General features: G+C 47.6%; 1 protein-coding gene across 2 annotated transcripts in view; it reads left to right on the top strand.

The window, feature by feature from the left end:
• RBMS3 (RNA binding motif single stranded interacting protein 3) overlaps nucleotides 1–21,422 on the top strand; it is a 1,236,319-nt gene that overhangs the window by 1,170,532 nt on the left and 44,365 nt on the right. For both annotated transcript variants that reach the window (XM_069212004.1, XM_069212005.1), the window contains exon 11: nucleotides 8,483–8,593. In XM_069212004.1, coding sequence (XP_069068105.1) covers nucleotides 8,483–8,593 — 111 coding nt within the window. The remainder of the gene's footprint in view (nucleotides 1–8,482; nucleotides 8,594–21,422) is intronic.

Raw genomic sequence — 21,422 nt, 5'->3', positions numbered from 1 at the left:
TGCAGAATGCAGCACACATAGAAAGCAGAAAAAAAGAGGAGAAATAAAGATCTCTTCTTGTTATCCCTTGCTTGGGAAGGCGTAGCATTTTGGTGCATTCCCGGGTATACCACTTCTGGTAAATCTGGGAATGCCGCAAAATCCATGGATGGTCTGTGGGAACACCCATCCAACAACCATGGAATGCCTGTCTGGGGCAGAATAACACAACAAGGTCATTTGCACTGCGTTGTGTAACTCCAAATTTATGAAGCTACTCGGTGCCACAGGTGGCCTTTTATGGCTTCATAAATCTAATTTTTGAGTTGTGTGGTGCAAGTGCCACGCAACTGGGCGCATAGATATGGCCATTCATTCTTTGGGCATTTATAGGTGATAAATCGAAAGTCTACCACTGTTTGAGCGCATCACTCACAACCTCATGACATGCCTGTGCACATCCTTGCCAGCCGCTTAGAGGTTATCTACATTCTATGTAGGAAGTGGAATTGTATCCCGTACTCTTCTTAAACCCAAGTCTTAAGTGATAAATTAAAAAATGAGCAACCGCTGCAAGGCCACATGGTGGTACCCGCTTTAGTCTGCTTCACTTCCAATTATGCGCACTGATCTCTTAAGCTTGGGCATCTCTTCTTATACTCCACCACTGCCATTGAGTCCTTCACAAAGACCTGTGGATGCAATATTGTGCGCAGAATCTGCCAAGATGTATCTTCACCTTCTGTTTCAATGCAACACGATTGATGATAGTGAAGTGTGGCACAATGGTTAGAGCAGCAGCCCCTGATGCAGAGATCTGGCTGGGACCAGGGTTCAATTCCCACCTCTGCAGGTCTTGGGCTCAATTCCCTTGGACCAGATCATTCTCGCCTCGGTGCCTAATCTAATTAATGGGTCCCACTCTGTAACTCTGGGCAATAGCTTGCTTAATCTCCACAACGGACCTGACAGCGCTTGGATGCCTGGCTTCACCCTGGGGTTGCCCAGGAGTGGGCGCCTCACAGGAAAAAAGCCAGGAGGTGTTCCACAGCGGTATGCGTACAGCGCCTTGAGACCCTAACGGGTGAGTAGTGCACTATACAAGTGCAAAGTTTAAATTTTTTATGCCTGTGTCCTTGCCTAAAAGTGGTTTTACATGTTCCAAGCAGGTGACTAGCACTGTTGAAGTACATGGTTGAGAACTGACTTCAGTATTTGGTTCTGTAAAGGAGATAGCTTGGCCAAAGCCGGGGTCTTATCTCCAGGGCCAGTGGAATTATGCACTTCTGCTGATGCAGTGTTTTCCACGTAATTATGGATTTCCCCATTTGCCACTTCATCCATCATCTACTGCAAAATCTGTAGATTCTACCAATAAAAAATGTTTCTCGCTCAGTCGCATCAAAAGTTACTAGAAATGTAGCAACACGTATCCCTGCGCAGTGGAAGACCCATTACAAAGGTTGACTGCGCATCTTTCAGTTACTTATAGCCGTATTTGCTTGTTAAACTGGTACTAGTGAAGCAAAAGCTTTGGCCAGGTAGTATTACCATGTGTATACGTTTCAAAATAATGAAGCAATATTATCCAAAAATGTGCTCCATTACACCACATAATTTGACTTTTTATCCCACATAATTTAGTTAACCGTGCCTCATAGTATGGTGCTCCACTGCCACATAATTTCAGTGGCCCTTTTTATACCATACCAAAACAGACATGATTATGCATTTAGTGTATCAGGATTAATGGACAAACAAGGTTAGCTGATGAGGAGTGGAAATAGGGATTCTTGTATCTAGTACAGATAATATTCCCACTTGTCCAGAGGTGGAGGACAAGTATGTTGGGGGCGGGGTGGCTGTAATTTAACAAAGAGGTCAAACTGGAACTAGTAGCACACACTGGCGGTTGTTTGTTAGTAGGGATGAGGTGCACTAGATTCAAGGCTTGACACTGGAAGAAATGCAGTTTTAAAACTTTTCCTTTTTCTTGGAAAAAAGTACATTCTTTAAGGTAAAAAAACAGTGAAACAAAGATCAGACCACATATGTAATTAGGAGCGCGATTTAGAGTTTGGTGATCATGGGGATGGAGTAAAGTGGTCCGTCAACCTGGGGAGTACTTGCCTGCCAAATTTAGAGATGTCCATTGGCCCAGCAGACATCTCTTGCACTCGCAAGTATGACAGAGTGTTTCCACCATCAACATTCTGACGGTCCACCCGACTCAGTGCAGCAGGCGGACCTTCAGTTTGGCAGAGAGGGTAGTCCATCACCTTTGCGATCTATACCCTCTCCGTTAAACTCTAAATTGGGCCCCCAGCCTTAATCCATGATGTAACTCTGTAGTTCCCAGGGGCAATCAAATAAAGGTTTTCATAAAATCATGTCGATTTATCAGTGTAAGGGACCAGAGCTCAGATGATACCTCTGTTGCACAATAATCAAGCAAGAAAGTCAATCATAAAGAGCCAAAAACAAAGTTCAGATTGTGCATAGAAAGATGGCCTCCACCAGTGGGCACCATGGCTTGATTTATGAGTCCAAAGTATGAGACTTTGTTTCCCTTGTACGTGTGGGGTTCAGTAAGACTGGAAGGAGGATGGGGTTAGATATAGTGTCTTACATTGGCTAGGACCCTGGTTAGGGCCTGTTGAATGAAGCCTCTTGTGGAACGCCACCAGGCTCACCAATTGCCTATTGAATCAGGAGTAATCCTGTTATAGGTAATTGAGTCAAGAACTCATCTGTTGCCCATTGAATCAGGAGTTATTCTGGTAGAGGTAACTGAGACCAGGACTCACCCATTGCCCATCGAGTCAGAAGTAATCCTGGTACAGGTGGCTGAGTCCAGGACTCAACCATTGCCCATTAAATCAGAAGTTGTACTCACCTATTGCCCATTGAATAAGGAGTAATCCTAGTGGATGTAACTGAGTTTAGAACATGCTTGTTACCCATTGTATCATGAGTAATCCTGGTAGAGGTAGCTGAGTCCAGGACGCACCCTTTGTCCTTTGAATCAGGAGTAATCCTGGTATAGGTAACTGAGCCCTGGACAATGGGCCTGTGGCCCATTGAATCAGGAATAATCCTGGAAGGGGTAGCTGAGTCCAGAACGCACCCGTTGTACATTGAATCAGGAGTTGGACTCGCCTCTTGCCCACTGAATCAGGAGTAATCCTGGTATAGGTAACTGAGTCCTGGCCTCGCCTGTGGCCCATTGAATCAGGAGTAATACTGGAAGGGGTAGCTGAGTCCAGGACGCACCTGTTGTACATTGAATCAGGAGTTGGACTCACCTTTTGCTCACTGAATCAGGACTAATCCTGGTAGAGGTAGCTGTGTTTAAGACTGGCCCATTGCTTATTCAATCAGGAGTAATCCTGGTAGAGTTACTTAATTCCAGGTCTCGCCTGTTGCTCATTCAATCAGGAGTAATCCTGGTAGAGGTAGTTAAATCTAGGAGTCACTTGTTGCTCCTGGAATCAGGAGTAATCCTGGTAGAGGTAAGTGAGGCCAGGACTCACCTGTTGCTTATTGAATTAGGAGTAGTCCTGGTGCAGGTAGATGAGTCTACCTTGCTCCTTGAATCAGGAGTAATCCTGGTAGAGGTAAATGAGGCCAGGACTCACACGTTGCCCATGGAATCAGGAGTAATCCTGGTAGAGGTAAATGAGTCTAAGGCTCACCTGTTGCTCATTGAATCAGGAGTAATCCTGGTAGAGGTAAATGAGTCTAAGGCTCGCCTGTTGCTCATTGAATCAGGAGTAATCCTGGTAGAGGTAAATGAGTCTAAGGCTCACCTGTTGCTTATTGAATCAGGAGTAGTCCTGGTACAGATAGATGAGTGGTAAGACTCACCCGGTGCTCGTTGAATCAGGAGTAACCTTGATAGAGGTAGCTGAGTCCAAGACTTGCTTGTGGCCCATTCAATCAGGAGTAATTCTGGTAGAGGTAGATGAGTCTAAGACTCACCTTTTGCTCATTGAATTCAAAGTATTCCTGGTAGAGAAGGTTGAGTCCAGGACTCACCTGGGGCCTATTGAATCATGGGTAATCCTGGTAGAAGTAGATGAGTCTAAGACTCACCAAATGCTCACTGAATCAGCAGTATGCCTGGTACAAGTAGCTGAGTCTAATACTCACTAGTTGCTCTGTGAATCAGGAGTAATCTTGGTAGAGGTAGTTGAGCTCAGGACTCACCTGGAGACCATTGAATCAGGAGCAATCCTGGTAGAATTAGCTGAGTCTAAGAGTCAGGACTCACCAATTGGACATTGAATCAGGAGTAATCCTGGTATTGGTATCCCAGTGCAGGATTCAGTCGTTGCTCATTGAATCAGGAGTAATCCTCGTAGATGTAGTTAAGCCTAGGACCCACCTGTTGCTCATTCAGTCAGCAGTAATCATGGTAGAAGTAGTTAAGTCTAGTGCTCACCCATTGCTAATTGTATCAGGAGTAATACTTGTAAAGGTAACTGAGGTCAGGACTAATCCATTGCCCTTTGATTGAGGAGTATTCCTGGTAGGTAGAGTTAGGACACACCCTTTTTCCATTAAATCAGGAGTTGGACTCAACCCTTGCCCACTGAATCAGGAGTAATCCTGTTAGAAGCAGGAGTAATCCTGGTAGAAGTTGCTGAATCTAAGACTCACCCATTGGTCATTGACGCAGGAGTAATCCTGCTTGAGGTACCTCTGCTGCTGCAAACCAGGTTTTAGCATGAATTGTTTTTGGTTCTTTAAAGACTGTGGACGCCTCTTGCTACATCCTTCTTCTCCTTAGTATTCTCACATCTCCAAGCTTCACCATACAGTACTTTTTTGGTATGTCATCATCCTTCTTGAGATGCACCTCGAGGACCGTACACAGTACAGCGCGCTATGCCTCACCAATGATGTAAGTGGGGACACTATTGCATATCTACTCAGCAGAAAACGTTCTTTGATTTTAGCAAGTGCACTTAGGGCAGTGTTGATACCATCTGAGTACGCTTCCACAGAGGTCTGCCTCAATAAAATGACATAAAAACTCTAAATGATATAAAATAACCTACAAAAACATAAAATAAAATGTTTTTATTCTGCAGGGCTTGGAGTTCAAACTCATGGTTGGTCTTGTAGAGGAATCTATGGTGGTCTTGGCAGAAGAGTCAAAGGCTTCAACATTTTATCACAAATGGCTTGAGTGTTAGCAAAAGTTATTGATTTTTAAGTCATATGAGTGAGTCAAAATACTGGCACTTTTTCTAATGTGAGATATGGTAATGCATTCAGAGTTGAAAATGATCCATAGAGGAGCTGCTTGGGAGCCAATTTACTCATGTCATGTTAATCAGCCAGTATATCGGTAAGAGGCCTCCGCAGGCGTGACCTTGTGGCACGTCAAGTGGCTGAAACCTGAGAGGATACTCCAGATCAGGGAGTCTATAGCCCACATTAGTGAAGCATATAATTAAAAAGTGGTAATACATGGGAAATAAACAGTAACAACCGGCTCACCAGGCCATGAAACCAGCCCACACCCTGACCTGTCATCGGGCATTGCCTGATTGCCTGGTAGGCCAGTCCAACCCTGAACATGATTAATTCCATATAAGTGGCATCAACGAGACTGGCATGACCACCATTGTTGGGCACGTGTGCCCAAGCCTGAACGGAACCGCTCACAACTCTGTTAGCGGAAGTGCTGACCGTGCCCACACCACCCCTAGCCCATAAAGCAGAGCATCTTCTGGCTGCCTGCAATTGGGAGCTTGAAGTTCCTTTTGTTGGAACTAGCATAAGCCGCTCTCATTAGTATTAGAAGTAACACGGCTCTCTCCTGCTTGTTACTGCAAAACATTAGTTCTGGTTTAGAGTCAAGTTGTCCTCCAAATGTGAAATGAATTTTAGTGCTAACCACTGGCGCCAACTGGGATCCCTATAAACTAAAGTATTTGAGCACTCGGTTGCACATAAGAAGCTAGTTCCATTGCAGCTGAGCCTCTGTTTTGCGCTGCGTATCAACACCATATTTTCCGCATTTGCCAAATAGTAAGGTAATTTGCCAGATAGTCTGCAGATGAAAGGCCCTTTGCAAAGGTTGACTGGTCATCCTTCAGTTGCTTATTTCTGTATTTGGGTGTCAAAGTGATATTAATGAGGTGGAACCTTTGCCAAGAATGTGTTAATCTGTAAAAATAATGAGGTCAAATCAAATCAAATTTATAGTGCGCAACTACTCACCCGCAAGGGTCTCAAGGCGCTGAGGGGGGCCGGTCCTCTGTGAATCAGTCGAAGAGCCACGTCTTAAGGTCCTTCCTGAATTGAGGCAACAATGGTGATACTATCACAAAATGTGCTGCTTGATTCCACATAATTTGTCTCTCCTTACCTCATAATTTAGTCAATCCTCACACAAAATTTGGCCCTCCCCGGCGCATAAACCACGGGCCCTGGGAATGACCCACCTTGGCCACCATTGTAACTGCTTTCTCCTAAAGAGACAGGTTTCCCAATCGAACTGATTGCGGGGTTTGCGTGCCTTGAGAGGGGATCAGTTTGGTGATGAGCTTCCCCTCTCACCCAATAAAAGGGAAATGCAGAACTTCCTCATTGCAGCTGCTAACCGCCTGCTCGTAGACTCAGTGTGACAAATGCACAGCACCTTGGGATGCAATCGCTTTTCAATCAATGTGGGAATCACCATATGTTATGCAACCTGCAAAATCCCAGAAAGATTGCTGAGGCAGAAATGGCTTTATTTGCACTGCTCTGGTTCAGCATACCTAGTGCCACTGTGTACATCTGGGTAGCTCAGGTGCAAAGATTTTTCGAGCTGCCTGCAAAATGGCATTTTACCACTTTCGTGCTCCATTCTCCTAGCACCTGGACCATACTTCTGGGATCTAGTTGGATCTATTACCTATTTGTGGTAGCACCGAAGGCGTGAGGATGACTAGCATCACTTTAATATGGAGCTCTCTGTATGGCTGGACCAAGTGATCCAGCTAGGGGGTGGTAAGGGATTCTGTAATTATGAACTAACTTCGTCCCTCTACCCATGGACACCAATATAGTCCTGGACTCGTTCGTTTAGGTGGTAAAGTACAGCTAAGTTTGCATGCAGGCTTCGGTTTTTCTTCCCAAAGTGCTGCAAAATGCAACGAAAACCCTGCACAGGATTTGGGAAACCTGACACGACTGTAAGTTCCGAAGCTGTCAGTTTCCTGGCGCGTGGACTCGGGGCACTGACAAGCCTGGTGCCTCAGTCAGTTGTATCCCAACGTGAATAAACACAAACAAGAGGGAAACCCCTGGTTGTATGTCTGTTCCTGTGACTAGCACCTCCTACATTAGTTAAGCACGCTGCAGTGCATTCTGGGCTTTGGCAGGTCTGGGAGCAGATGCGCAGAAGACGAACTCACTCACTCAGGATGAATAAATGGATTGTAGTCGATTGAATCCAATGTCTCGTGGATCTCAAGCCTACATTTTATCTGTCCGCACTTGTAGAGTTAAAAACCATCTTATTAGGGAGTTGGGGAGATACAGAGTTAATTACAGAATGAGTTACAAGCTAGCAGCAGATGTGCAGGGGGCACAAGGAGTAAATTAATTTTAAAAAAACAATCAGGGGCTGACACTGGGTTGCAGTGACGCTTAGTAAGCGCCAGTAAATAAATATGGAAGGTACGATGGAGGATCATTGTGGGAAGGGAGAGAGGGCGCAGTCCATTAGTCGAGAGAATGGTGGATCGAAGTTAGGAATCACTGCTGCGATCTGAAGGTAACAAGTTAAAATCCGAGCAGGGCCAACTCAGCTCTCCATCCTTCTGGAGTCCAAGTGGATTCAGTACCAGAAATTGGGTGATACAAAACCCCCTCTATACAGTGCTTAGAAACAGCAGAAGTGTGGTATGAAGTGCTATAAGAAAGGCATTACTGCGTGTGTGATTTGTATTGTGCAAATGTAGCAACAGACCAGTCCAGAATAAGATGGAGAGGGGAAGAGAGCAGAGGGACATGGCAGCAAGGGTGAGGCTTTACAGTGAGGGAGCATGGGTGGGCTGGTACAAGAAAGGAGGGTGGGGACAAGCGGGAGAAAGGATAATGGAAAAGGATGAAGAGGGAACGTTTTCGGGCTGGCGTGCATTTAGTCACCCCACGACGAGGAGTCATTTGAGGTGGGTTTTCAGCTCCTTGTGGAAGTAGAAAGCATCCCAGTATTTTTTCGCAGAATACTTACACAGAAATGTAACATCTATGTGCTATATTAGCTAAGAGTTGTGAATTACCGTCTGCCACAAGACCATCGTAGACTTCATATAACATGCATATTTTCCTCCTAACCATTGTCCATCAGCCTTGAGTGACAGCCTGCCTTCTCTGGAGGAAGAAGAGTGTGGCATAGGAGCACTTATGCTTTGACCCTGTATCCCTGCATTGCTATGTGAACCTGAGGATTGTTCGAGTACATGTACGCCCAGTGACATCATGGTCTTTTTGTTCACAGGGGGCTGTGATAACACCCACAATGGACCACACTATGTCCATGCAGCCGGCGAGTATGATGGGCCCTCTCACCCAACAGATGAATCACTTGTCCTTGGGGACAACAGGAACGGTGAGTCACAAGCCTCCATTTTAGTTCTACTTCGTGAAAACTTTTGTGTTCCATAATCTACTGCGCGTGCCCACGATGGTTCCCCTGTACTCTATTTTCATTTTCCAGCCTGTGGTGCTCAGTTGTCACCGGGCTCCATTGGGCGCACTAGGCCAACGAGTGTGTAGGAGCCTGTGGTCACAATAGGATATCCGGTCCTGCATGCTAAAGATATAGCCTCCAGTTTTGCGTATGTCTAGTAGGGTCTAAGGCAGGGCTTAATTTGTGCTTGTTGTTTCCGGTGCTCAGCACCAGCACTTATTTTTGAGGGCAGGTGCTTTTTCTTCTGCCCCAAGCATTTGCTGCGAGCAAAAGTCACATATGGGAAAGAGGGAGGAAGAGAAAAACGAAAAAGCATCAATGGGAGAAAGCAGAAAGCTGCAAGAGTGAGCATGAGGGGGCAGGGAGTGGCTGTAAATGGATTGAAGAGACCCGAGATGGCTTCAGGATTACGCTGCCTCAGCATTCCGTGCTCCCACATTTAATTGCAGCAGCCGCATGTTTCAGAGGAGAGCTTAGGGCACCGGCACCTTTTTATTTACAAATTAAGCACTGCTCTGAAGTACACTATACATTTGATTAGATCTCTGCCACTAAGTAATAATGTATGCGTGTAGTAGTTGTATAGTGCAAACCTAGCTTTTGTACAGGATCAAAGGTAAGCATACAGTCAGTGATAGAAGAGGTATCTGGGTTCTCGGAAGCAGAAATGCATGTCAACTCTTTCCTGCATTGGAGCAGCATTGGAGCTGTCCTGATGAATAAAGGCTGTTGGTCCAGATCTGGTGTACAAAGATGCAAAAGGCCTGATGCCTTGTCCTTTCTTTTTTAAACTTCTTGCTCTGCGTTGTGGTGGCGTCCTGGCTGTGGGTGTGCTGAGAACCACGTTAGATCCAGGGGGGCTGCTCATGATGGCTTTAAAATTGATGCAGCTGGTTTTGCCTATGGTGCGGACTAGTAAGGGCATCCAGTGAAATTCCATCCGGATGGGGTTGATGTGATCATATTTGTTCAGGCCCTGGATAAACATGCTGCGGTGCATGGGATGCCCCTAATGGGTGCTGTTGTGGTGCCTTACAGGCCATGGAGCAGAGCAATACTACCATTCATGCTCGAGTACCAGGACTTCAACAGCAGTTCTGAATTCGCTTTCTGGAAGAAATGGTTTGAATGACTAGGCTTTGGTATACAGAATCAGTGTGTAACTCAGGCCCCTGGAGTGCAGGAGGGCCGCCCACCCTTCGGGTGGGGGCACTCAGCTATTTAAATGTCCTCCATTCAGCCCAAGGCCAATGAATATCTGTGAGGTGTGAGAGAGTAAGGGGACTCTGTTCACATTCTGCAGGGGGTGGGGGTGAGGGGAGCATCACTTTGCATCACACCACTGTACAGACTATATCCGGAAGCTGAATGGCTTCTTGGATCTCCGCATCGTTGCAGTGAGAGACAATATTTTTAAATATGAATTGAACTCAAGGTTTCTTAGAACTCTTCACCTTAGCCATCAGCCCAGATATTTCAAGACCCAGACACTTATCAAAAACACCTGTTTATCTGGCCGACATCTGCGATCTTTATCCACACGCTAGCAGGCAGAACGAATGTGCAAAAACAGTTTACTTCTCCTCTCTGGAATTTCTGAAGTTAAAATTTGCATTTTCCGATGAGATACTGAATTATGACAATTTCTCCTCCTCGATTTCTTAGGGATTTATCTTTTGAAGTGCAGAGCACGCGGGGAATACAATAATATTGTATTAATGTATTTGTTATTCAACGTGGCGCAGAACTGTGAACTTCATTTTAGCAGATAAACCGGAAGCTAGCAGCTGACAGAGTCCTAACCTTGTGCAGCAATTGTAGCCACAAATTGCATTTTTGAAGAACGTTAAAGCGTAAGTCCTTACCTTCACTGAAGTAATGAAATGTTGCAAAAAACATTTGCAACGTTGCATAAATGCCAAATTTGTGCCCACTCACCTTTCCGTCGGCAGAAATGAAAAGGTGGACAGCACTATGGTTTTATAGTTCCAAGCGCCATCTAGAGGTAGTTTTGTGGTACTTCATTTACAGTTTGGAAACTGGATTAAGCTATTTTTTCCCTTTATTCAAGAGCTAAAACTTCAATCTCACTTTCACTCCATACTCGCTGTGGACTGTCAACATAATGTGAACATATAATTTCCCTTATCCGCATAGGCAAAGTTAGTGCTAGGTTTGGAAAGCAAAATGTAGTCACGTCTACGTTAATGATATGTTTTTTTTTTATATAATGCCCTATAACAGTCTTGTGGATTCCAATCACAGCAAATAGTTCTAATTCTACCAGCATCGGAAGGATAAAAGACTGAGACATGCTTCTGAGTTTTCAACCTCTTGGCCTGTAGGATGCTTAGATTTCGTATCCAGATGCATTCATCCACTCAGCAATGAATCCTATTAAAGCGCTGATCACTCATTTCAGCTTGCAAGGTACCTGAAATGCACCCGACAAGAAGGAAACTCCAGTTGAGTGTCTAGCAGTGCAACCACATTGATACTTTCTATTTTATAAAGACTCGACAATCTTTCACGCAGCGCAACGCAGCAAGCCACCTTGCCGCGCTGCACTGTGTGAAAGGGAAAGGGCGTGAATGCGCCGTATTTAACATTACACAGCACGTTACTCTCCTTTCCCAGTACTGATGCACTTCCAGCTGCCTAGCGTCTACATAGGCTCACATGTCATGTTGCAAGGGTGCCGGAGTTGTAGGCAGGATTGTTTTTGTGCAGGAAGGGACACCTTCGTCACAAAAACAATAGGGAGAGGCAGTTTCTTCTTTCTGTGTGGGCTGCAGAATGCAGTACACATAGAAAGAGGAAAAAAACAGGAAAAATAGGCAGTGTGTGCCTAAACTGGGGAGATGTAGCATTTTGACGCATTCCCAGGCCTACCACTAATAGTAAATCTACGAATGCACCTAAATCCATGGGTGGATGCATGGGAACACCCATGCTCCACCCAGAGAACACTTCCCTGAAGCAGAGTAACGCAAGGAAGCGATTTGGCTGCCTTGTGTTAACCTAGATTCATCAAGCCATGCACGACCATGTTAGGTGGCCTGTGTGGCTTAAAAAATCTAATTTAGATTTTGTGTCGCCCTTGCACCCATTTGCGTGGCATAAGGGTGATGCAAAATCTTGATAAATACGTACTTATATGTACAATAGCCCAGTGTTTGCATTACGCTATGATAAACAAGGTGATGAACAAAGCCCTTGCACTACAAAGGACGTTTTCACAAAAGTTTGTGTCAGATCACTTCATAAATATAATTAGGAAGGTAAAAGTCTACTAAGGACTGTGCGAAAAGAATTAATACTGGGATGAAGGCCTTCATAGGACTTATATTATTTGTTTGGTAAGCAGCTGTTTCCTGGAGTTTGCTTTTACACCAAGCATGGCAGCACGATATCACTGAGTGGCCCAACACTTTTTTCACAGTTTTTAGAGCACAATTGCCTTCTATCCTAACACATTGTTGTGTTTTCTCATTGTCATTTTTCACAGGCACACATCTACTTAGATTATTAGGTGTGTAGCTCTATCAATAATACAACTATTTTCATTTCTCCAGTTAGCAATTAGCATAGTGTAGGAGTCCATTTTTTTGATTTTGGCCCTGATGAAATGCCATCTGATTCGTAAGGACACCTTAGGTGGTAAACATGTTGACCTTCTTTGGTGATTGAAGAAAGTTTCCCTTCTCACCGTCATATTTCGGTTCAGTGGTGGAACATTATTTCCTACCTACTCCCCAGTAAATTTTTTAACCTTGACCAAGACCCTGGACGATCACTAAATTTGAGTTTGTGAGGTTCTTGAGCCAATTGTAATCCTCTCTTCCTGACTGTAGATCTAAATTTACTCCCGCTGACCTCTGATCACGACATGCATGACCAGATAAGATCTCCGGCAAAGAGCCCCCCTGAGGGGCCCGTCAGACATTGCAGCGCCAGTCTGACGAGGAGCATACCCTATGATGAAGCTTAAAATCCAAATGGATGTGTGAGGGTTTTTGCTTCTGGCTTGCGAAGTGTCCGGTGGATTTCTGTTTTGTTTTGTGGAACAATGTACCTTTTTGATTTATAAGTTACATTGGGTGACTGTACACTGGACCAAATAAACCTGCCTGTCCCTCTTATGGTTAGATGGCCTTCATGGGACAGCAGACCTATATCTCAGCATTAACATTTGCAACATTCCTATTTTGCTACCACTGTCCCTTTAAGGGCTGATGGTTGCAATGTGAAAAACAGTGACACTTTGCTACTGTAGCATAGCGTAATGCATTGAAGAGAGGTCTTTAAACTGGGGGGCGCACCCACTTGAGGGTCTGTGAATGTATTTCCAGGGGGTGGGGTGGGGGGATTCTTCTGCAGTTACTTGTAAATGACAATAGCCTGGAAGTGTGACTACATATTTCCAGGCTGTCCTCATTTACATGTAGCAATTCAAGAGTATAAGTGTGGTAACTGTAATAGTGAGAACCAGGGGCCAGGGTCATTGAATGTGGAGACAGGGGTCAAAGACGTGGCTAAAAAGAGCAAAATAATCTAAATTTTGTTTTTTCACCTTCAGGTAATTGGACATCAAGTAGCACTCAGACACCTTTAATGACAAATAAATGCAAGTTATAATAATCTGTTAGAAAACCTCAGTTGGCTAATGTAATCCCTGCAGATGTGTGTGTGACCAGAGAGTCACAAATTAAATTCTGATTGGTGCAGTGAGGAACAGTGACTTGATTATTAGTGCTACGAAATCCCAACCTGTGACAGAAGGCACTATGGATATTGCATACGTTTTTAACTCTATTGCACAGTTTAAAATAGGTTGCCACAAAATGATGTAGTGTTTAAGATTTTAAAAGTGCTTTACAAATATATATGGTAGTAATACGTATTCAGACTGTATCTGGTGCAAATATTTTTATAAATATCCATTAAAATGAAACATTCCAGAACTCCACTAATATCACCCTAATATTACCTCTCAAAAAGAATAAATATTTGTCACCGTGAAGCTATAAGTGCCTTTATTCTTTAAAGCCTATCCTGGCTTCAAAATAGCTTTTATATTTGGTGATTAACCAATTGAATTTCTTCCAGGTAGTCACCCTGGTGAAAAGACATGTTTTTTCTTTAGCTCTCTGTCCCTCTCTCTGCTTCACAGCACTGGAGCCCCTCTCCTCACCCTCATCTTCGCCCTCACCCTGAACCCCTGTCCTCGCCACACCTCGTGCCCCCACCTCCCACTGCCCCTGCCACCTCCCAGCCCCATCTTTACTTTCAAGCAGAGGCTCTTCAAGGACATTAACTGTTCCAGACAGGTTGTTTTTGTAAAATGCTGAGTGAAGATAGTGGCAGGAAGGAGGCTAGCAGGCTTCCCTTAGCTGCAGAGCCCTCATTCACTGAGCCCTGGGGCCTCAGAGTAATGGCCCAGGACATAGATGAAAGAAGGGATGTCCAATGGTAAGGCCAAATAGATGGCTTCCTCGGATAAATGCCCCTGTGGAAGGAGGTGATATAAAGCAGTGTTTTTTAAAGGGTAATTACTACCATTGGTGCAGGAGGTGCTGTGGGTTATTGTGTTAATGGTGTGAGTGGCTACTGGACCCGAGCTATGGCTATCTTACTATGATAAAGCAAGCGGGGTCACAATATCCTTAATAGAATTAGAGACCAGGTCAAGGAACAGCATCCAAGCAATAGATGGGGGAAGGAGGGAGTTTGGGTGTGTTTATTTTTACACAAAGCAGCATGAGGCCAAATATTGATGGCCTCTCGGAAGGGGCAGAGTAGAGAGCCTCCTTCATAGAGCTGTTTGAGGGGCCCTCTGCATTGTAATTATGAATGTCTTACTTTAACAAGGAGGCATGATGGCTCATTTTTCTTCTTAGCATAAAGGCAGAGAGCACCTTTGCCACAAAAAATTGGGGGGAGGGGGCAACATGCGGGAGCTCATTTTTTCCAGAAAGAAGAGAGTCTTTTTCAAGATTGAAATGATGGTCAGGTTTCTACAAAAGATCATGCTTCGACAGAGAGACTGTCCAATAGAGACCAATTCTATCAGCTGACACCTAAAAAGGGACACAACACCTGGCATGTTACACAACTGTGGAACAAACCAACAGGAAAAGGCATTCAGGACAAAACAGATACAGAAAGCATGCATGGAACAAACAGGATGTATTGTTTCCACATGTGGGAAGCTTAGTGTAGTACAAATGCACGTCACAGACCCAAGTGCTCCATTCTTTCTCTAGTGTACCCCTTTTTCTTCGATTGGGCATGTTGATGATCACATCTCAGGCCCTTGTAGCAAAGTAAATGTGAGATAGGTTGCACATTTTGGGGCCACCAGCAGTGTTAGTGTCCAAAGAAGAGTGAAAAGATGGGAGCATAAAGGTCTCTCTAGAACATCCCCCAGGTGGATGGACAGGTCCCAAGGACTGAAGTATGCAAATGTGGAATGACTCCTTTCTGCCTGTGACCCTCCAGAGATTCAGTGAGAAATGCTGACCAGACTTACTTGCCAAGCTTGTCTCAGCAGCGGGTTTCTGCTGAGATGGTGCTGGATTGGCAACTGTAGCTGACACTCAATGTGATGGCTGGTCAGCTCTCTCCGGATTCCCAGCACTAAGATGGTGCAAGTACTGGGGGAATATGTGATCAGAGAGGTCCCCTGGCATTCTGGGTTGATGGAGGTGGTTGTGGCAACCCAGGATTTTCAATTGCAGGAGCAGCAGCTCTCTCTTGTGTGTCTGCACACCTGGTGCACCAGAAGAAAAAGGAAAATAAAACTTTAGCTACATAGTTTGCATATAACTTCTTCTCCCAAGGACTGACTGGCTGAAGGAACAGCAAGTCAGAGTAAAAGTCAGGCTTTTTAATCCAGTGGGAACCTGAGGACTGCTTACAGCTCTGTCTGCCTATCCAAAAGACTACAGTGTGCTCAGAAGGCCAGTGGTCTCCAAAGTGTTGTGATGGCCTCATGGACTGTAAGAACACCACAAAGTCACTGGGCCAGCTTCCTCCACAGACTAATCTAGAGCATGCAGTCATTCCTACTTCTCTTTCCATACACAGTTCAAGGTGCCAGTTCCTAGATCATCAATGACTCCAGCATCTTTCTTAGACCTGTAAGTCTTTCATTAAGCTTGCCTATAGATGTATGTGTTCTGTTCCTTGTGGATTTGTACAAGACCTGTACAAGAGCTGTGTTAAGGTGCTTGAGTCCTTCTCAAATGCAGTGCCTAGCCCCACTCTACCCTGTCTTGCCTGGGAGAAAAGAATATAGGCCGTCATTATGACTCTGGCGGTCCGAAGACCGCCAGGGCCGCGGTGGCGGTCTCAGAAGACCGCCACATTATGAGTGTGGCGGTTTGGCCTGTGCCAAACCACCACATCCCTGCTGGTACCACCAGCGCGGTTGGACAGCCGGGCCGGAGATCAGCATCTCCGACCCAACAGTCCACCCAATACCGCAGGCGGTTTCACGAGTCCCCTGTCCGCCAGGGATTTCATGGTGGTGCTGATTTCGTGGTGGTAGCACCACCACGAAATCCCTGGTGGAAAGGCTACCGGCAACAGGAATGTGCATTCCTGTCACCGGTACACGACTCCGCCACCTCCCCCCCCATCTACCCAAGAGACCCCCACCCACCCCTTCTGTTACAACATTCCCACCCCTCACCTCCCCAAACCCCCAGTAACCCCACCCCCTTCTCCCAGTAGTGACCCCCGCATACATGTAGTCACTCCCCACCCGATCCCTGTACTTACCCCCACCCCCTGCATACACACCCACACACACCCACAGACACACACACCCTGACACTCACTCACACTCCCAACAACCTTACACTCATGCGCACACACTCACAACACAACACAACACTCATGCACACACACATGCGGCACCGCCCCAAATCCATACACACATACACGCACACATGCACAACACCCCCACTTGCACTCACTACATTCACCCCCTTTGACACACATACACACTTCACCCCCCACACCCTTCTTTCCTCAACATACATACACACAACCCCCACCCCTGTCTACACGCGTGCACACACGCACCCCGACCCAGCATTCACATTAACCCACACACGCATTGCCATCACCACATTTACACACACACATGCACGCACAAACACTCCCCCTACCCCCCCATTCATGACACGCATACACACACTCACACACATCCATTCACACTCCCCAGCCCCCTCACCTTGCGGAGGACACTTTCCTCGTTCGAAAAGGTGCTCCTCCCTGAGGGGACGTGACCCGGCGCTCCCACCTCCGGCAGCACCCTGCCATCAGGACACTACCAGGCCGTATTACAGGTCGTAATATGGCTGGCGGAGTCCGTTTGATGGGGCTGGCGGTGGAACCACCTCTGCGCCTCCGACCGCCAGCACAGCTACTGGAGGATTTCTGTCCAAATTGTGATGGAAATCCTTCAGCACTCGTGATATGGTGGTCGGAAGACCAGCAGCACTGGCGGTCTTCTGGCACCAGTGGCTTTGGCGGTCTTAGGAAAAGACCGCTGAAGTCATAATGAGGGCCATAGTGTCCTGGTGGGGCAGCAACCTGCCTAAAGGAAAGGGTAGGATGACAGTCTGGTCACCTGAGTTCCTTTCACTGGGGGCCACTCCTACATCTCATGCTTTTAGAATTATGCTTTTTAATAGTACCCATGGACTGCATATAAGGGTTATGAGTTATACAATATGATTTTTCAGTCAATGAAGATGGGGGCAGTGGAATGGGGAGTCCAAGTCTTCTTAGCTTATTAGCTTTTTATCCTGACGTGTGCAAGATTTTTGAGTCTGTTCCAGAGTAGGGTCTCAGAAGTTTTTATTATTTCTTGAATGTCAGTTATTGCAGCCACAGGATTCTCTTAGTGTGCAGCAACTTTATTCTACCCTGTATCTCGGGTAGGCTTCATAGATGACTTTGATGTGAACAGCTTCCTTGGAGGACAAATTGAGCTTTAGGTGAGAGCAAAGGAAGAGACTCAAATATTTGGGTAAAGTACATGTGACGGCACGTGCTAGCAGCAATGTGGACTGCTGCACTGCTTTTAGGGGAGCGAGTGTGAGACCGGTCAGTAGGGCAGTGCCACAGTTGATTCTGCACCGCTCTGCAGGGGTCATTTTTAGGTGGGGTTTTCACTGCCAGTATGAGGAATGATGCCCCTCCCCGCAAAAGAACAAGCTTGCAAGCTGCATGTGGGGAATAGATGGCTTGCTTGTTTCCTAAACTCCTCTTTTGACCTGGTCAGTGAACTGCTCTGCCTCCCGTAGCTCCACCGGCAAGTAGAGCCCTCGTTCCTCTGAACTCCTGACCTCTGTCAGGAGTTCAAGGCGCTCCTCCACCCGCAGGCTTCTGCCTGCGCCTAATCCCTGGTGTCTAGTGGGAGAGCTCTGCTCTTCTACTAGGCTGCCCTCTGCCTCCGTCCTCCTTTTTCCTGCTTTGCTCCTTGTGTGCTTTTTCTTCAGTGTCTGTCCCTTTTGTGCTCCTTTTGCCTTTCGCTTCTGTGTTACACTCTTTCCTCATTTTCTCTCTCCTCTCACTCCGCTCTCTCTCTCTCACTCTCGCTCTACCCCTCTCTCTCTCCCCTGCCACTGCTACCCCTGTGGCCCCATCCCCTCCTCTCTCTCATACTGCATTCCCGCCGCTGCTGCCCCCGCAGCCCTACCCCCTTTTTCTGCACTGTTTTCTGCCCCCGCTCCTGCCTCCCAGCTGTCCTCCCCCCCCCCCCTCCCTGCTGCGCAGCCACACCGCTGGCGCGCCTAAGGCAAGCCCTTCTGTGTCTGTCCGCGCCTGGACCTCACCCAGCGCCGGAACCCCTGGTTCTCGCCCCTCCCACCGCCGCGACACACGACTCCGCTACGACACCATCACCCTCCAGGCGCTCAACGACGGCTGCTCATCCACCTGCCATCAGGCCACCTTACAACTCACCTGCGCACCCTTCTCCTGCCAGAACTGCACCTTCACCAGCCTCCATGCCAGCGACACACCCTCCAAGGCAGGACGCAACCATCTCAGATGCATCCTACTCAACAACCGCTCCGTCCGCAAACACGCAATCAAACTCTGGAACCTACTCGACTCAGCCTCCCCAGATGTCGCCTTCCTGACCGAGACCTGGATGAACCTCTCCTCAGCACCCGACATCGCCATAGCCATCCCGAACAGCTACAAGATCACCCGTAGGGACCGCACCAACAGACCAGGAGGAAGCATCGCCATCGTCCACAGGAATACCCTCAGTATCATGACCAGCACCAAAGACACCCTCAGCGCCGCCAAACACCTGCACTTCCAGATCCACACTGATCCAAACACCACCCTCAGAGGGACCCGCGTTTACAGACTTCCTGGACCCTTACAGCAGTTCAGCGACGCCATTTCTGACATCATCAGCACGCACGCCCTCGCATCCACACACTACATACTCCTCGGGGACCTGAACTTCCACCTCGAGAAAACCAACGACAACAACTCCACCACCCTGCTCGACAACTTCGTCAACCTCGGCCTCAAGCAGCTCGTCATGACACCCACCCACTCCGCAGGACACACACTTGACCCCATTTTCTCCGCCAGCAAACACGTCTCCTTCAGCCACACCACTGAACTCCACTGGACTGACCACCGCTGCATCCACTTCTCCTTCGAGAAACCCACAACACACCATCACCCACAGCAGATTCCCCACTGCAGATGGAACAAGGTCACCGAAGACCAGCTGATCACCACCCTTTCCCGGAACCCACCAATTGACACCACCGACACAGCAGCCTGCAACCTCAGGCAATGGATCGATGACTGTGCCAACACTCTCGCCCCGATCAAGAAACCTTCAAACAGACACACTATCAGAAAGGCCTTCTGGTTCACCGCCGACCTCCAAGAATCCAAGCAAACATGCCGAAGACTTGAGAAAAAGTGGCGCCAAGAACAGATACCGGACAACCACACAACCTTTAAGAACGCCATCCGCAGACACCACCAACTCATCCGCATCGCCAAAAGAACCGCCTTCAAAGAACGCATCGACAACAACGCACACAGCTATAAGGAGCTCTTAAACATCGTGAAGGAACTCTCCAACCCCGGCTCCAACGTCAACAACATCCCACCATCACAAGACCTCTGCGACTCCCTAGCCACCTCCTTCTACCGCAAGATCGCAGACATCCATGACAGCTTCAATACCCAGACCCCCCTCGCCAACCACTGACACCACAGACTGACCACCCCCCAGCCACACCAGCCTCCTGCTCTCCTGGCCACACCAGCCTCCTGCTCTCCTGGACCCACGTCAACGACAAATACACTATCAAAATCATGAGCACCATCCACTGTGGCTCACCATCCGACCCCTGCCCTCACCACATCTTCAACAAAGTGAGTTCCGTCATCGCACCCCAACTCCGGAAAATCAGCTACAGTTCCTTCGAGACCGACACCTTCCTGGGGAGCTGGAAACAGACCGAGATAAACCCCCCCCCCCTCAAGAAACCAAAGGCGGACCCAAAGGACTTCAAGAACTTTCGGCCCATCTTCCTGCTCCCCTTCCCGGCAAAAGTCATTGAGAAAATTGTCAACAAACAACTGACCCGCTTCCTCGAGCAGAACAACACTTTGGACCCGTCCCAATCCGGATTCCGCAGCAACCACAGCACCGATACCGCCCTCATCACATCGCTGCCACCGACGATATCACAATGATACTTGACAACGGCGAAATCGCGTCCCTCATCCTCCTGGATCTCTCGGCCGCCTTCGACACCGTCTGCCACCACACCCTACGCACATGCCTTAACTAAGCAGGGATCCGCGACAGAGCCCTGGACTGGATCACCTCCTTCCTCACCACCAGAACCCAGAGAGTCCACCTCTCTCCATTCCACTCTGAAGCCACCAAGATCATCTGCTGCGTACCCCAGGGGTCGTCCCTCAGCCTGACCCTCTTTAACGTTTACATGGCTCCGCTCGCAAAGATCCTTTGATCACACAACCTCAACATCGTCTCATATGCTGATGACACCCAGCTGATCTTCTCCCTCACCAAGGACCCCGCCACCGCCAAAACCAACCTCCACGAAGGAATGAAGGCCATTGCCGAATGGAAGAAGAGCAACTGCCTGAAACTGAATTCTGACAAAACTGAGGTCCTCATCCTCAGCTCTACCCCCTCTGCCTGGGACGACTCCTGGTGGCCTGCCACACTGGGAACCGCACCGACACCCACAGACCACACACGCAACCTGGGGTTCATCCTGGACTCGTCGCTATCAATGACCCAGCAAGTGAACGCTGTCTCTTCCTCCTGCTTCAACACCCTCTGCATGCTTCGCAAGATCTACAATTGGATCCCCACCGGAACCAGAAGGGCGGTCACCCAAGCCCTCGTAAGCAGCAGACTGGACTACAGCAACACCCTCAATGCAGGAACCACGGCCAAGCTTCAGAAAAGACTGCTACGCATACAGAACGCCTCCGCGCGCCTCATCTTGGACACCCCCCGCCACAGCCACATCACAGCCCACCTGAGAGACCTGCACTGGCTCCCCGTCAACAAGAGAATCACGTTCAAACTCCTCACCCCCGCTCACAAAGCACTGCACAACACCAGACCAGAATACCTCAACAGACGGCTCTCCTTCTACACCCCGACCCGACAGCTTTGTTCCGCTGACCATGCCCTTACCACCGTCCC

The sequence above is a fragment of the Pleurodeles waltl genome, chromosome 10, assembly GCF_031143425.1.
Source record: "Pleurodeles waltl isolate 20211129_DDA chromosome 10, aPleWal1.hap1.20221129, whole genome shotgun sequence".
NCBI classification, from domain to species: Eukaryota; Metazoa; Chordata; class Amphibia; order Caudata; family Salamandridae; genus Pleurodeles; species Pleurodeles waltl.
This window is presented reverse-complemented; position numbering and strand designations above follow the sequence as displayed.